The sequence below is a fragment of the Sphaerodactylus townsendi genome, unplaced genomic scaffold, assembly GCF_021028975.2.
Source record: "Sphaerodactylus townsendi isolate TG3544 unplaced genomic scaffold, MPM_Stown_v2.3 scaffold_333, whole genome shotgun sequence".
Taxonomy (NCBI): Eukaryota; Metazoa; Chordata; class Lepidosauria; order Squamata; family Sphaerodactylidae; genus Sphaerodactylus; species Sphaerodactylus townsendi.
In genome coordinates, this window is record NW_025950510.1 from 1 (window position 1) to 13,766 (window position 13,766).

At 46.5% G+C, this 13,766-nt stretch overlaps 1 protein-coding gene across 1 annotated transcript; it reads left to right on the forward strand.

Moving 5' to 3' along the window:
- Positions 1–1,168: 1,168 nt before the first annotated feature.
- Positions 1,169–12,313, forward strand: LOC125425368 (parathyroid hormone/parathyroid hormone-related peptide receptor-like; the record flags this gene model as incomplete). Its single annotated transcript, XM_048482982.1, has 6 exons — positions 1,169–1,258; positions 2,557–2,641; positions 3,768–3,828; positions 5,118–5,184; positions 8,773–8,867; positions 12,095–12,313. Coding segments are annotated over exons 1-6 (617 nt in total), but the record flags the coding sequence as incomplete, so codon positions are not given.
- Between the last annotated feature and the right edge of the window lie 1,453 nt (positions 12,314–13,766).

The window sequence follows — 13,766 nt, forward strand, 5'->3', positions numbered from 1 at the left end:
ACAGGTATGAGGCATAGAAACAGGTGTGGAGGGCAGATATGAGGCACAACCAAGAAAGGAGCTGCTGGGGCTGCTGGGAATCTGGAGCCCACCAGAGGAAAGAAGCTAAAAAGACTAAGATGCAGTGGTGGGATCCAAAAATGTTAGTAACAGGTTCCCATGGTGGTGGGATTCAAACAGTGGCGTAGCGCCAATGGGGCTGAACGGGGCACGGCGGGAGCATGTCCGGGCATTCCGGGGGCGGGGCATTAATAATTTCTCTGTTACTGTAAAAACTCTTACTGTAAAAAAAAAGTTCCTAATTTCCAGCTGGTATCTTTCTATGCATAATTTAAACTCATTCGAGCAAGTCCTATCGTCTGCTGCCAACAGAAACAACTATTTCTCCTCTAATTGGCTGCCTGTCAAATACTTAATACTTTCAAATACTTCATTTTGTTTCTAGAAATCAAAAGAAGGATACTTTCCTTAAACAAGGAACTTTACCATGTTTCTAAAACATGTTTTTAAAACAGCCCAACAACAGGGAGAATGATCCCGTTTTCTACCTTCGCTAACCAGCCACATAGGAAACAACAGGACTTTATGATTTTTGGACCTAATGGGATTTCTAACGGAAAAGCGGACCCAATTAGTAACCCCCTCTCGGCACGCACAAATAATTAGCAACCCACTCTCGGGAACTGGTGAGAACCTGCTGGATCCCACCTCTGCTAAGATGAGTTTACCTTCCAAAGCAGGACAGGTTGGGGAGACTCTTGAGCAATGCAAAGGAATCACTGACGTGCACCCTTAAAGCCACCTGACGTGTGTGCGGATTGGACCAACAGAGAAATGTGGCTCCTGTGGTTCATTCTAAGCAGGAAGGGGGAGGAGCAGAGCTTTGCAGGACCTCAATTCTTGACAAGCCCTTTGCCCGCTGCAGCTGAGAGGACCTGGCCTTATAGGACCTGCATTGTACACACTGTGTGTAAGAACTGGAGATGCACAGCGCATACAATGTGGATACTATGGAAGTCAATGTCGGCGTGGCCGTCCATGTTGGCCATTTCCATGGAAACCTGGGAGTCAATCCTTATGGGTCTGTCTGCATGGGTGTAACTGCTGAGCATAAAATAACGACAGAATTAATCTGGATGACAGAGTAATGTTGAAATGATGCACTTAAATGCCCGTGGCAATAACGTGGGCCTTTTTCACGCTGTCCTCGCTGCTCATCCCAGCAGAGTGTGGCTTCTGTAACAGCTACAGCCACATGGTGGGATTACTTTGTGATCTGTCGGGTTGCCTGTAAAGCGCTGCGTTTGGCCTATGACTTTTTGGGGGCACCCAAGACTTTTGGTTCATTTTCTTCTGTTCGCTCCGAGGGCGTTTTTATGGACGTATGGTTACAGTTCATCTTGTGTGGCTCGTTCTTTCTTGGTTGCAATCAGAGCTCAGCCGAGATTGACACACAGAGTCATCGGCATATCTGCATTCGATAAAATTTCAAAGGCTGATTTCAACGATACAGACATCTTTAATTTAAAAAGGCTTCACCAGCCGCTTTCTGGTTAAACGTGCCGGGATGCAAAATTTGGCCCCTTCACAAATGATTTTGTTAGAACAGTTTGAAAGGAGGCGGGAGGCATAAAATTCATCTGGTCTGCTGGGAGAAAAATTATAAGGTTGGGATTATGTGTCGAGATCAAATGCAGAGAGCCATACAATAACGCTTGGTCAACTGATTCAGCCGTGTCTAGTAGGGAGGGACTGTTTTATAGTTACGTGAACCCTACGAACTCACGGGTGATTGTAGAGGTCTAGCTGAATGACTGAACAGCAGGATTAGCCTAAATAAACTCAAAAATACACTCGTTGCACTCTGGCTGTGTCCAGTCTTATATACTGATCTTACATATAATTAAACAACTTAACACTTCTGTTTGTATTTACATTTCCTTATTTCTCTGACAAAGTTCTTAAAGATACAGCATAAGTCTTCCAACTCCTATATCTAAACATAAATAATCACTTAGTCCATTTGTTCAGAAACAAAGCTTCAGTTCCATATAGTCCATATTCCAATTCTGTAGGTTCTACATAAAAACGTCTCGCGCGTATAGAATGTTTTTCGTGCATCTTCCTCAGTATGTCAGTGTGTTCAATCAACTTCCAACAGTTCTTTGAGGCTTCTAATGGGTATATTGGCTCTCTGTTAAGAGTTGCCTGCTCCCATCTCTGCCTTCCGAAAGACAAGCAGAAGGCAGAGATGGGAGCGGGCATCTCTTTCCGAACAAAGAATCGAATAAGGAAATGTAAATACAAATAGAAGTGTTAAGTTGTTTAATTATATGTAAGATCAATATATAAGACTGGACACAGCCAGAGTGCAACATGTGTATTTTTGAGTTTATTTAGGCTAACATTGACATTGCGCTCTTAAAGATAGTGGTGAACAGCAGGATTTACATGTTTTAAAATAAATGCATACGGCTCCTCCAATGCCACTTGAGGGAAAGGCAATCCTTCAGGCACTTTGGCCCCAACCTATTGAGGGCTTTTGCGTTCAACCAGCACACAGTATTGAACCCGGAAGCAAATAAACTGACCCAGCTGTGTGGGCCGGGATCTGATCAGGTTTCCCCTGACGGCAAAACTGGTGAATTTCATCTGACAGAAAATGGGTGTGTGTGTGGAAATCAAGATGTCTGTCCCAAAAGAGTGGGAGGAAGTAAAGTTTGCTTAGGCGCCATTTTAATGTGTTACAGATATTTTTCAGCATTCTGGTGTAAGATTTGGAGGGGCGGGAGATAGATTTGAAACCAGACGGATCAGTTGATAATAGATGAAGCCGCACAAGGTCCTGAACTGAGAGGGTGGGTAGAAGATAGAGGCCGTACCAGATCACATCTTGCCGGGCCAAAACCTCAACTTGAAGAGATCTTTGCTACTTCCCTATACTACCCGTGGAGGATGATTCAGTGATTCACTTTCAATCCACTTTCACAATTATTTGCAAGTGGATTTTGCTATTCTGCACAAAGCTATTCCAGCTTCAAAAAGGATTGAGAGTGGATTGAAAGTGCATTATTCTGCATGTGCGGAAGGGGCCTCTGTCGGCTGACACCAGGGCCTGCATGACCTTAAATGGTTCCACGGGGCCTGCAAGATGGAAATGTTCCACTGGGCTTTTGGTTGAGCCACCTGTTGTCTGTTTATTCCATCTTGTGTCCTCCCAACTACCACCCCCTTTGCTCTCCCCTATCCTTAGACAAGGTAGATGAACTGCCAAGGTGGGGAGATGTCTAATAAAGGCTATGTAGGATCTTGCTATTTTATTTGGCATCAAGAGATCTTATACTTAGGTTTTAGTCATATTAATCTATTACATTTGATTGTATTATTACGTTTTACTCTTTGCAAGCCACCCGGAGCCCAACCCTGGTTGGGAATAGGTGGGATATAAATTTAATAAAAATGAAATTTAAAAAAACCTTTGAAGGGATAGGTTGAAAAATTGATACTTTCCATTTCTGTTCCGGCTGTAACATTATAAGTCATTCGCTGATTTTGGCCATTCAGGGGAAGATGGAAAAATAGGGAGGGGAAAGAAACGAGGCCAGGAAAAGACATCCCAAAACTTCACAGTCTTCAATAAAATGACGACCTCCTAAAATTAAATGACGACCTCCTTTCTAAAACTTCGTTCCCCTTCCCAAGTGTAACTGTCAGACGGTGCTGCTAAAAATACCTTAATTCCCACATCTGCTTTCTGTTTCTTGCAGGACTCCCAGTGGTCTTTGTCGCAATTTGGGCAACTTTAAGGGCCACATTAGCCGACACAGAGTAAGTCTGAGATGGGGATTTTTTTGCTTTTTAAATTGATTCAATGACTGCCTTTTTATCTCCGATCGTTGGGAGGGGGGGGAATCTGGCCACCAAATCAAAACAACCTCACTTTGTGGGGAAAGCCTCCCATCGGAGGGTAATAATACTGGCCTGTCTTAACAATATTTAATATTCTGTCATTTATATTCTTGGTCAATACCCTAGAAATTCGGTTAAATTCGGATTTGGATTTATTTGTATGCCCGAATTAGACAAATAACATATTCGGATATACCCAAATATTTGGGTACACCCAAAAAATTTGGATCTGATTTTTTTGGTATTTTTTGTGGTTTTTTTCACGTTTTGGCCTGGAGGGGGTGCACTTCAATGGGGCTGCATTATAGGATTGTTGTAAAGATAACATTTAAGATTGGAGAACTATTTATGTCTGTCAGGAGGTGGAATGAACGGTTAAGGAGCCAGACTGTGGGAACCCGGATTGTAAGTCCCTCCCAGCCAGTGGGTAACCTTGGGCCAGTCAGTGTCTCTCGGTTGACCCCACCAGACAGGGTTGTTGTCAGGATAAGATGGAAGAAGAGGAGAACTGTGTCTGCCACTCTAAGCCCCTTGGAGGAAGGCTAGGTTCACAATGCAATAAAAATACATAAGAAACTCCCCAATGTTAAGCAGTAGAATCATAGAGTTGGAAGAGACCCCAAGGGCCTTCAAGTCCAACCCCCTGCAATGCAGGAACACACCATCAAAGCACTCCTGACAGATGGCCATCCAGCCTCTCTTTAAAAAACCCCAAAGAAGGAGACTCCACCACACTCCAAGGTAGTGCATTCTACCGTTGAACAGCCCTTACTGTCACGGAGTTTTTCCTTATGTTTAGGTGGAATCTCTTTTCTTTCACTTTGAACCTGCTACTCCTGGTCCTAGTCTCTGCGGCAGCAGAAAACAAGCTTGCTCCCTCACCAACATGGCATCCCTTCAAATATCTAAACAGGGCTATCATGTAATCTCTTAACCTTCTCTATACCAGACTAAACATCCCCAGCTCCCTAAGCCTCTCTTCATAGGGTATGGATTCCAGACCTTTTACCATTTTGGTCGCCCTCCTCTGGACCCATTCCAGCTTGTCAATATCCTTCTTGAATTGCGGTGCCCAGAACTGTATACAATATTCCAGGAGAGGTCTAACCAATGCAGAAGAGAGAGGTACAGGCAGAATAGTGAGAAACGGGAACACAGGTGGTCATCATGAACTCAGTTTTGCTTCAGGGGTGTTTCTCCTTTTGCAGATGCTGGGATTTAAGTGCCAGATATTTCAAGTGGTTCATTCAAGTGCCAATTCTAATAACTGTGATGGTGAGTTGGAGATTTTCTACTGACAATCATATTTTCAGGAAGATTTTTTTTTGTTGAGAGCACAGGAAAAACGTAAGGGTGGGTATAAGGTCCTTACGCTGGAGGAAGAAACACGCTGCTGTTCACTAAGCTTGAGCACGGATATAAAGGATCGGTAAATTTCAGGTTCGGGTTTTTTTAACACAGAATTTTTCGGTAAAGCTGAATAAAGCCAATATCCATCAGGTGTTATTTGGCTATTTGGCTATTACCGAATATTTGGCTATTTGGGCTATTTGGTTATTTGGCTATTTGGCTATCACCAAAAATATTCGAGTTAAGAAAACCTGAACTCGACAGTTTTCAAGGCTTTGGAAACAGCAGGGGGGAGAGAACTGCCCCTGCATGTGCTTTCCAAGCCCAGAGGGACCGAAAAGCAGGCGCAGGGGACAGATCCTGCATGGAGATCTCTCCCTCCTCCCCCCCCAATCTCTCTCTCATCCCCCACCTGGACTTGGGAAATGGCTGCAGAAGAGGGGGGGGGTTAAAAAGCCATTTCAAATACACCTTTTTTTTATCAATAAAAGAAAAAGCTGGAAAAAAGCAGATATGGCTTTTTTTTCAGGGTTTCCTGCGAAGTAATTTTACTGAATCACCCAACAGAAAACTTTCACAGGTTCCAGCCCAGAGCCTCCGTCTTCCCACTCGCAATCAGATATTTGTAGCCCGTTGCGTGAGGGAAAGAAATCTACCTTTGTCTACCTCAACTACAAGCAGAGCAGGAGAGTGAGAGAATGTCCCAAACCCCCCCTACCTCCCTCCAGCAGAGCTAGGATTGCCAACCTCCAGCTGAGGCCTGGAGATTTCCTTGGAATTGTAGCAGATCTCTAGACAATAGAGCTCCGTTCCCCTGGGGAAAACGGCTGCTTTGGAGAGTGGAACCAATGGAATGACACCCCATTGAAGACCCTCCCTTTACCAACCCTGCACCCCCCCCCAATGTTTCCTGTAAGCTGCGCATGTGCCATATTAGTGCCACAGAGAAAAGGGAGAGCATTCCTGGTTGCTCGATTCCATGCAGTGTTTTGTTAGTTCCGTGTAGCAACCAGGAACAATTAGGCGCCTTCCGCACATGCGGAATAATTAAGGTGACCAGATGGTCACCTTTGTGAACCGGGACAGGCGGGTAGGCGGGCGCATGCACGCGCGGCCACAGGAGCGCACGGCCTTCTGGGCTCTCCCGTTTCCCGCCCTGAAACAGGAGCGCCCCAGAAGGCCGTGTGCTCCTGCGGCCGCACGCGTGGGAGGCTGCCACACTGCCTTGCACCCTAGAAGGCAGTGCGGCAGCCTTCCAAAAATCAGGACACTTGAAAAACCCGCGGGACGCAGGACAAATTGTTTTAAGGCGGGACTGTCCCACCAAAAGTAGGACGTCTGGTCGGCCTAGGAATAATGCACATTCAATCCACTTTCACAATTGTTTGCAAGTGGAGTTTGCTATTCCGCACAGTCAAATCCAGCTGCAAAGTGCACTGAAAGTGGATTGAAAGTGGATTATTCTGCAGGTGCGGAAGGGGCCTTAGAGGGACTGTTGCTGCCCTCCTCAGAATCCACCCCAAAAAACTCCAGGAATTTTCCAATCCAGAGCTGCCATTTTATCCGTCAATTAACGATACGGAATCAGATCTGTCGTTCTGCTGAGGCATGTATATGTCCTCCTCATATATATTTTTCCCCCTACTGCTAACCTGAAGCATTTCAAAGTTTAAACCGCTTGCTTATTCATCTTGCATTTGAAAGTTGCTGCTGTCGGTGGGTCGGTTGCTTTTCATTGGCCGTGATCTTTTCTGGGATGTTTTTAATTCCCGAAACCACCTCAAGAGCCTTGTGGTTGCGAGAGGGGGGTATGAAGAATTTCAGTCAATTAAGTCAACAGGCGAAAAATAACGAGAATCCTGCCAAACTCAGAGGCCCAGATGCGGACGGTCTTTCGCAACGTTAAGAGTTCTGATCCCTATAAATTCTTTTGCTGGTAGCGCAGGGATTTTTTTAAAAAAGAAAAAGAAAAAGAAAAGAAAGAAAGAAAGAAAGAAAGAAAGAAAGAAAGAGCCGGGAGAAGCCAATTGTCCAGACCACACAATGGTGCTTGGAGAGGAGAGGAAGAAAATCATGATTTTAAAAACATGGCAGGATCGTTGCAGTGAGCTGCCAACGGGCCTTGAAATTTATACTGCAATTACAGCAAGACAATAAATTGGATGGAAATTTTGCCGTTCCACTGAGAAAATTCCCATGCGGCAAAGCCCATTCCAGGTTTAATCTCTGGGGTTGCTCCGGAATTGCATGCTCGGCTGCATTTTTAATTCCCTGAACAGCATGTTGTCTTTCTCAGCTGCACGCTGTTGGGTTTTTTTTCTCAGGCTCAGTTTTTTTTTTTTGAGATGGCCAGAACTCTCCAAGAAGTTGTGCACTCTCCTTCTACTGCATTTCAGTCTTTAAATGCAAAACTTTTGCATTTAAGCCAGAAAAACCTGGAGGGAGATTTCTTTGAAAGGGCAGCAGGCTGAGCTGGGATGTTTGGAATAAATTGTTCGAATCAATGCAAGATGCGCCAACTGCAGCTCGCCTGTGTTTGCAGGAATGCATGTCTTGTTTAGATGTTTGCAGGATCTGTAGGGAGTGGAAGGTGCAGAGTGGTTGCCAATCTCCAGGAAGGGCCTGGGGACTTCATGGATCTCCAGACAACAGAGATCAGATCTGCTGGGGGGAAAAATACTCTTTTGGAGGATGGGCCCTGTGGTACCTCTCTCCAAACCTCTTTCTTCCAAGTCTCCAATCCCTAAATCTCCAAGAATTTCTCAACTCACAGCTAGCAATCCTGCTGAGGTCGGACCTACAAATCAGGATGCTTCAGTTCAAATCTCACCTGTTGCATGAAATTCCTGTATTGCTTTAGGGCAGTGGTGGCAAACTTACGGTACAGGTGCCAGAGGTGGCACTCAGAGCCCTCTTTGTGGGCACGCACAAAGTCCCCACACACACACACACACACATCTAGGCTGGCCTGGGCCACCAGGCTCGAGTATTAGCATTAAACCTAAGACCTAGTTTTGGGGAAGCAGTGTAGGTAACCCTGTTAAGCGCTGTTAAACCCCACTGATTTTCATGCGAAGAACTAAAGCGCGATCCTTTACTGGGAGTAAGCTCGGTTGCTGGCAATGGGGCTTGCTTCTGAGGAAACCCTCCTAGGGTCGTGATTCACCCGTTGGAGGAGTTGCACGGTTGCTTCAAAGCAAAGCCACCGACTACCACCAAGCTTACTCCCGAGTAATGCACGCCTCGGAGCCAACTGTTTTTTTCTAAACTAAAACCTCAGTATTCAGGTTAAATTCTCATGTTGGCAATAAATAAGTGGGTTTTGGGTTGCAATTTGGGCACTCAGTCTCAAAAAGGTTCGCCATCACTGCTTTAGGGAAACTGCTCTCTTGGGAGATGCAGTAGGGGTGGTGATAATCATTAGGTCTCCCTTGCAGGGCTATTGCTGAGTAATATCAGTCGCCAAAGAGGGGTTTAAAGAGATCTCTTTTTCCCCATCCCCCTCTCTTCCAGGCAAACTTTATCCTTTTTATCAACATTATCAGAGTTCTAGCAACGAAACTCCGAGAAACAAACGCGGGGAGATGCGACGCGAGACAACAATACAGGTAAAGTAAATGGCCCTTTTCTCCATTCTTCAAGAGGGGGGAGCTGGAATAAGAGAGGAATGAGGTTTCTGAAAGGACAAAAGGGACTGTAGACCCTCCCACAAATCAGAGAAGTTCCATATAAGAAGGAGAAGAGTTTGGATTTATATCCCCCCTTTCTCTCCTGCAGGAGACTCAAAGGGGCTGACAATCTCCTTGCCCTTCCCCCCTCACAACAAACACCCTGGGAGGTGGGTGGGGCTGAGAGAGCTCCGAGAAGCTGTGACTAGCCCAAGGTCACCCAGCTGGCGGGTGTGGGAGTGCACAGGCTAATCTGAATTCCCCAGATAAGCCTCCACAGTTCAGGCGGCAGAGCTGGGAATCAAACCCGGTTCCTCCAGATTAGATACACGAGCTCTTAACCTACTACGCCACTGCTGCTCCCATCAACAAGAACCTAGGAGGAGGAGGAGGAGTTTGGATTTATATCCCCCCCCCTTTCTCTCCTGTAAGGAAGAAGACGACTTTATTCACAGTCAATGACCAAATATATTACAAATCTCCAATTTAGTAAAAATATCTACAACGAAACAAGAATGCAGATCTCTCTCCCGTATTCCAGCACTATCCATCTATATATCGTTATACATTGTAAACACACCAAACGGCATAAAAATACTAGACAAAACAAAAGAATCTAGGGGGGATGCCCTATTCAGATCGTTTTTTTCTTTTTCATAATGAATAGACAGAATTTTGCTACCCATTTGGTAATATTCTCCTTCTTGTAATAGTTTTTCACAACAAACTTTATCAGAACAATATGTCATCTTGTGTAGTCAATGTGACAGGAGACTCAAAGGGGCTTACAATCTCCTTTCCCTTCCCACAACAAACTCTGTGAGGTGGGTGGGGCTGAGAGAGCACCCTTCATTCCCAGCACAACGCCCCCTCGATGCGGCTTCAGCATAAATATTAAAAGACCAGTGTGACGCAATCCATTAAAACCTGCACTACAACCATTAAACTCCTACGCCGCTGTGAGCAGCAGTGGCGTAGGAGGTTAAGAGCTCGTGTATCTAATCTGGAGGAACCGGGTTTGATTCCCAGCTCTGCCGCCTGAGCTGTGGAGGCTTCTCTGGGGAATTCAGGTTAGCCTGTGCACTCCCACCCACGCCAGCTGGGTGACCTTGGGCTAGTCACAGCTTCTCGGAGCTCTCTCAGCCCCACCCACCTGACAGGGTGTTTGTTGTGAGGGGGGAAGGGCAAGGAGATAGTCAGCCCCTTTGAGTCTCCTGCAGGAGAGAAAGGGGGGATATAAATCCAAACTCCTCCTCCTCTTCTTCTTCTTCTTCTTCTTCTTCTTTTTCTTCTTCTTCTTCTTCTTAATAACAAGGAGTTTGAAGTTCTTAAAAAATACAAAGCTGTTTCTGTTGGGAGGGTCCCCAAGCATGACAAGATGATGCCTCGATGCCAGCCATCCCCTTTCTAGCTGCCCTCAGTCCCCTGCTTGGGCTGTAGGATCTCTTGGAGAACGTCTCAGGGAGGCAACGTTTTCAGACTCCCGAATCTTCGGCGTTCTGTTCGGCCTCAACTGCTCAGATGCGGTTGTGTTGGCCAGCGAACGTTCACATATGTCAAATAGGGCTCAGTCTGTTTAGAATCCAAAAAAAAAAAGCAAGCTTAAAAATTTGGAAGGAAAATGTTTAATTTAAAGCAGCAGGAATGAGGCGGGTACAGGCTGGAACCAGCCCTGGGAAATGCCAGCCTTGGTTTTCCAACCTCACTGAGGCCTATCATTTACCTATTGATTTATTTCACGCCGTTGGATGCTGCTTATTAATTATGGTCTGGAAGCGCTCCGCTCTTTGGCTGATGATTTTCCAAGCCCTGACCCGGCCGCTATCGCTTGCCGGCGAAGGGAAAGTCGCAAGGCCCCCGAGCGGTGGGTGCCTCCTCGGTAATTGCCTCCACGCCGTCCCACAACAACCTTTGGCAGGGAATCGCCTTCCCTCCCCTCCTCCCCATCCGCCTCATTTCCAGGCAGTTCTTATTCCCCCAGGGAACGCCATTTCTTAGTAGAACCAGATGTTCCCATGCGCTCACACCCGATCCAAGATCCTTTCGGCGGGTCTGTGGTGTTCTGAGGCATCAGATTGTTTTGTAACCTAAAGGGTCCTGAGTATCAGATTTAGGATGGTCTCCCACGGACTTCGTGTGGGTCATTCTCTCTGGTACAAGATACCTTTGCATTACAAGCAGAGGGCTCTGAGGCCAAACACAGCACAGCTAGCCCATGGGTGTGTTTGCTGGCAACAAAAGACATGGTAAGAACAGACCAGAACATAAGAACATAAGAACAAGCCAGCTGGATCAGGCCAGAGTCCATCTAGTCCAGCTCTCTGCTACTCGCAGTGGTCCACCAGGTGCCTTTGGGAGCTCACAGGCAGGAGGTGAAAGCAATGGCCTTCTGCTGCTGCTGCTGCTCCTGAGCCCCTGGTCTGCTAAGGCATTTGCAATCTGAGATCAAGGAGGATCAAGATGGGGAGCCATAGATCGACTTCTCCTCCATAAATCTGTCCAAGCCCTTTTTAAAGCTATCCAGGTGAGTGGCCATCACCACCACCTGTGGCAGCATATTCCAAACACCAATCACACGTTGCGTGAAGAAGTGTTTCCTTTTATTAGTCCTAATTCTTCCCCCCAGCATTTTCAATGAATGCCCCCTGGTTCTAGTATTGTGAGAAAGAGAGAAAAATGTCTCTCTGTCCACATTTTCTACCCCATGCATAATTTTATAGACTTCAATCATATCCCCCCTCAGACGTCTCATCTCCAAGCTAAAGAGTCCCAAGCGCTGCAGCCTCTCCTCATAAGGAAGGTGCTCCAGTCCCTCAATCATCCTCGTTGCCCTTCTCTGCACTTTTTCTATCTCTTCAATATCCTTTTTGAGATGTGGCGACCAGAACTGAACACAGGACTCCAAGTGCGGTTGCACCACGGCTTTATATAAGGGCATGACAATCTTTGCAGTTTTATTATCAACTCCTTTCCTAATGATCCCCAGCATAGAGTTTGCCTTTTTCACAGCTGCCATGCATTGAGTTGACATTCCCATGGAACTATCCACTAAGACGCCCAAATCCCTTTCCTGGTCTGTGACTGATAGCACTGACCCCTGTAGCGTGTATGTGGAGTTTGGATTTTTTGCCTAGCTTTTCCTCCTTTCTCTCTGCTCTCTCCTGCAGGAAGCTGCTGAAATCCACCCTGGTCCTGATGCCTTTGTTTGGAGTTCATTATATTGTTTTTATGGCCGTGCCGTACACAGAAGTGACAGGGATTCTCTGGCAAATCCAGATGCACTATGAAATTCTCTTCAACTCTTTCCAGGTACGGGATTTCCTCAGTGCTTCTGCCGAAAGGGCCGTCACCCTGTTTTCCAAGACGATCTTTCTCACCGCCGGAGTGTTGAGCCTGCCCCTTCTTTTCAGACCTTTTATCCCTTTCTGTACTTTTTGTAATGAATGCTTGTTTGTTCGTTAGAAGTCTTTATTAGCTGCCTTTTCCCCTTGTGGAAATCGAATTGGCTTACTATGTAAAGTGAACATGGTAAAAAAAAACACCATAAAAACAAAGGTAAGGACATAAGAACATAGGAGCATAAGAACAAGCCAGCTGGATCAGACCAGAGTCCACCTAGTCCAGCTCTCTGCTACTCGCAGGGGCCCACCAGGTGCCTTTGGGAGCTCACGTGCAGGAGGTGAAAGCAATGGCCTTCTGCGGCTGCTGCTCCCGATCACCTGGTCTGCTCAGGCATTTGCAATCTCAGATCAAAGAGGATCAAGATTGGTAGCCATAGATCGACTTCTCCTCCATAAATCTGTCCAAGCCCCTTTTAAAGCTATCCAGGTTAGTGGCCGTCACCACCTCCTGTGGCAGCATATTCCAAACACCAATCACACGTTGCGTGAAGAAGTGTTTCCTTTTATTAGTCCTGATTCTTCCCCCCCCCGCATTTTCAACGGATGCCCCCTGGTTCTAGTATTGTGAGAAAGAGAGAAAAATTTCTCTCTGTCAACATTTTCTACCCCATGTATAATTTTATAGACTTCAATCATATCCCCCCTCAGCCGCCTCCTCTCCAAACTAAAGAGTCCCAAACGCTGCAGCCTCTCCTCATAAGGAAGGTGCTCCAATCCCTCAATCATCCTCGTTGCCCTTCTCTTTATGGGTAAACCCCATAAAAAGTCACATTTTCAAAACTCCAGTTATGGCTGCCAGAACAAAAGCTACAGCAGTCCAATGCAGTACTAAATAATGCTGTCTTCAACTGCTTTCTGAAGATCAACAATGAGGGGGCCCAGCTGTCTTCCCAGGGAAAGCCATTCTGTTACTGTGGGGCTGCCACCAAAAAGTCCCCCCAAATTACAGCTGGTCTCCACATTACAGAGCTCAGTTCCCCTGGGGAAAAAATGGCTTCTTTGGAAGGTGGAGTCTATGGGATTATATCCCACGGAGGCCCCTCCCCTCCCCAAACTCCACCTTCCCCTGGCTCCACCCCCAAAATCTCCAGAAATTTATAAGCCTAGAGTTGGCAACCCTCTTCCTTCCCCACTCCCAGAGGTGGGATCCAGCCGGTTCTCACAGGTTCCTGAGAGTAGGTTACTAATGATTTGTGTGTGCCAAGAGGGGGTTACTAATTGGTGATTTTGCCACGTGATGTTTGCCTTAGTTACGCCCCTCCTCTCAGCAGCAGCGCGCAGAACTTGAAGCAGTGTAGCAGGAGGTGCACCGGTGTGCGTGGCAGCCTGCGCCTGCTTGCATTCGTTTCCCGCCCAAGGACCGGCGCAGTGGCTGCATCCTTGCCACAGCCCCGCCCAGCGATGCCACGCCCCCAGAATGCCCGACCACGCCCCCAGA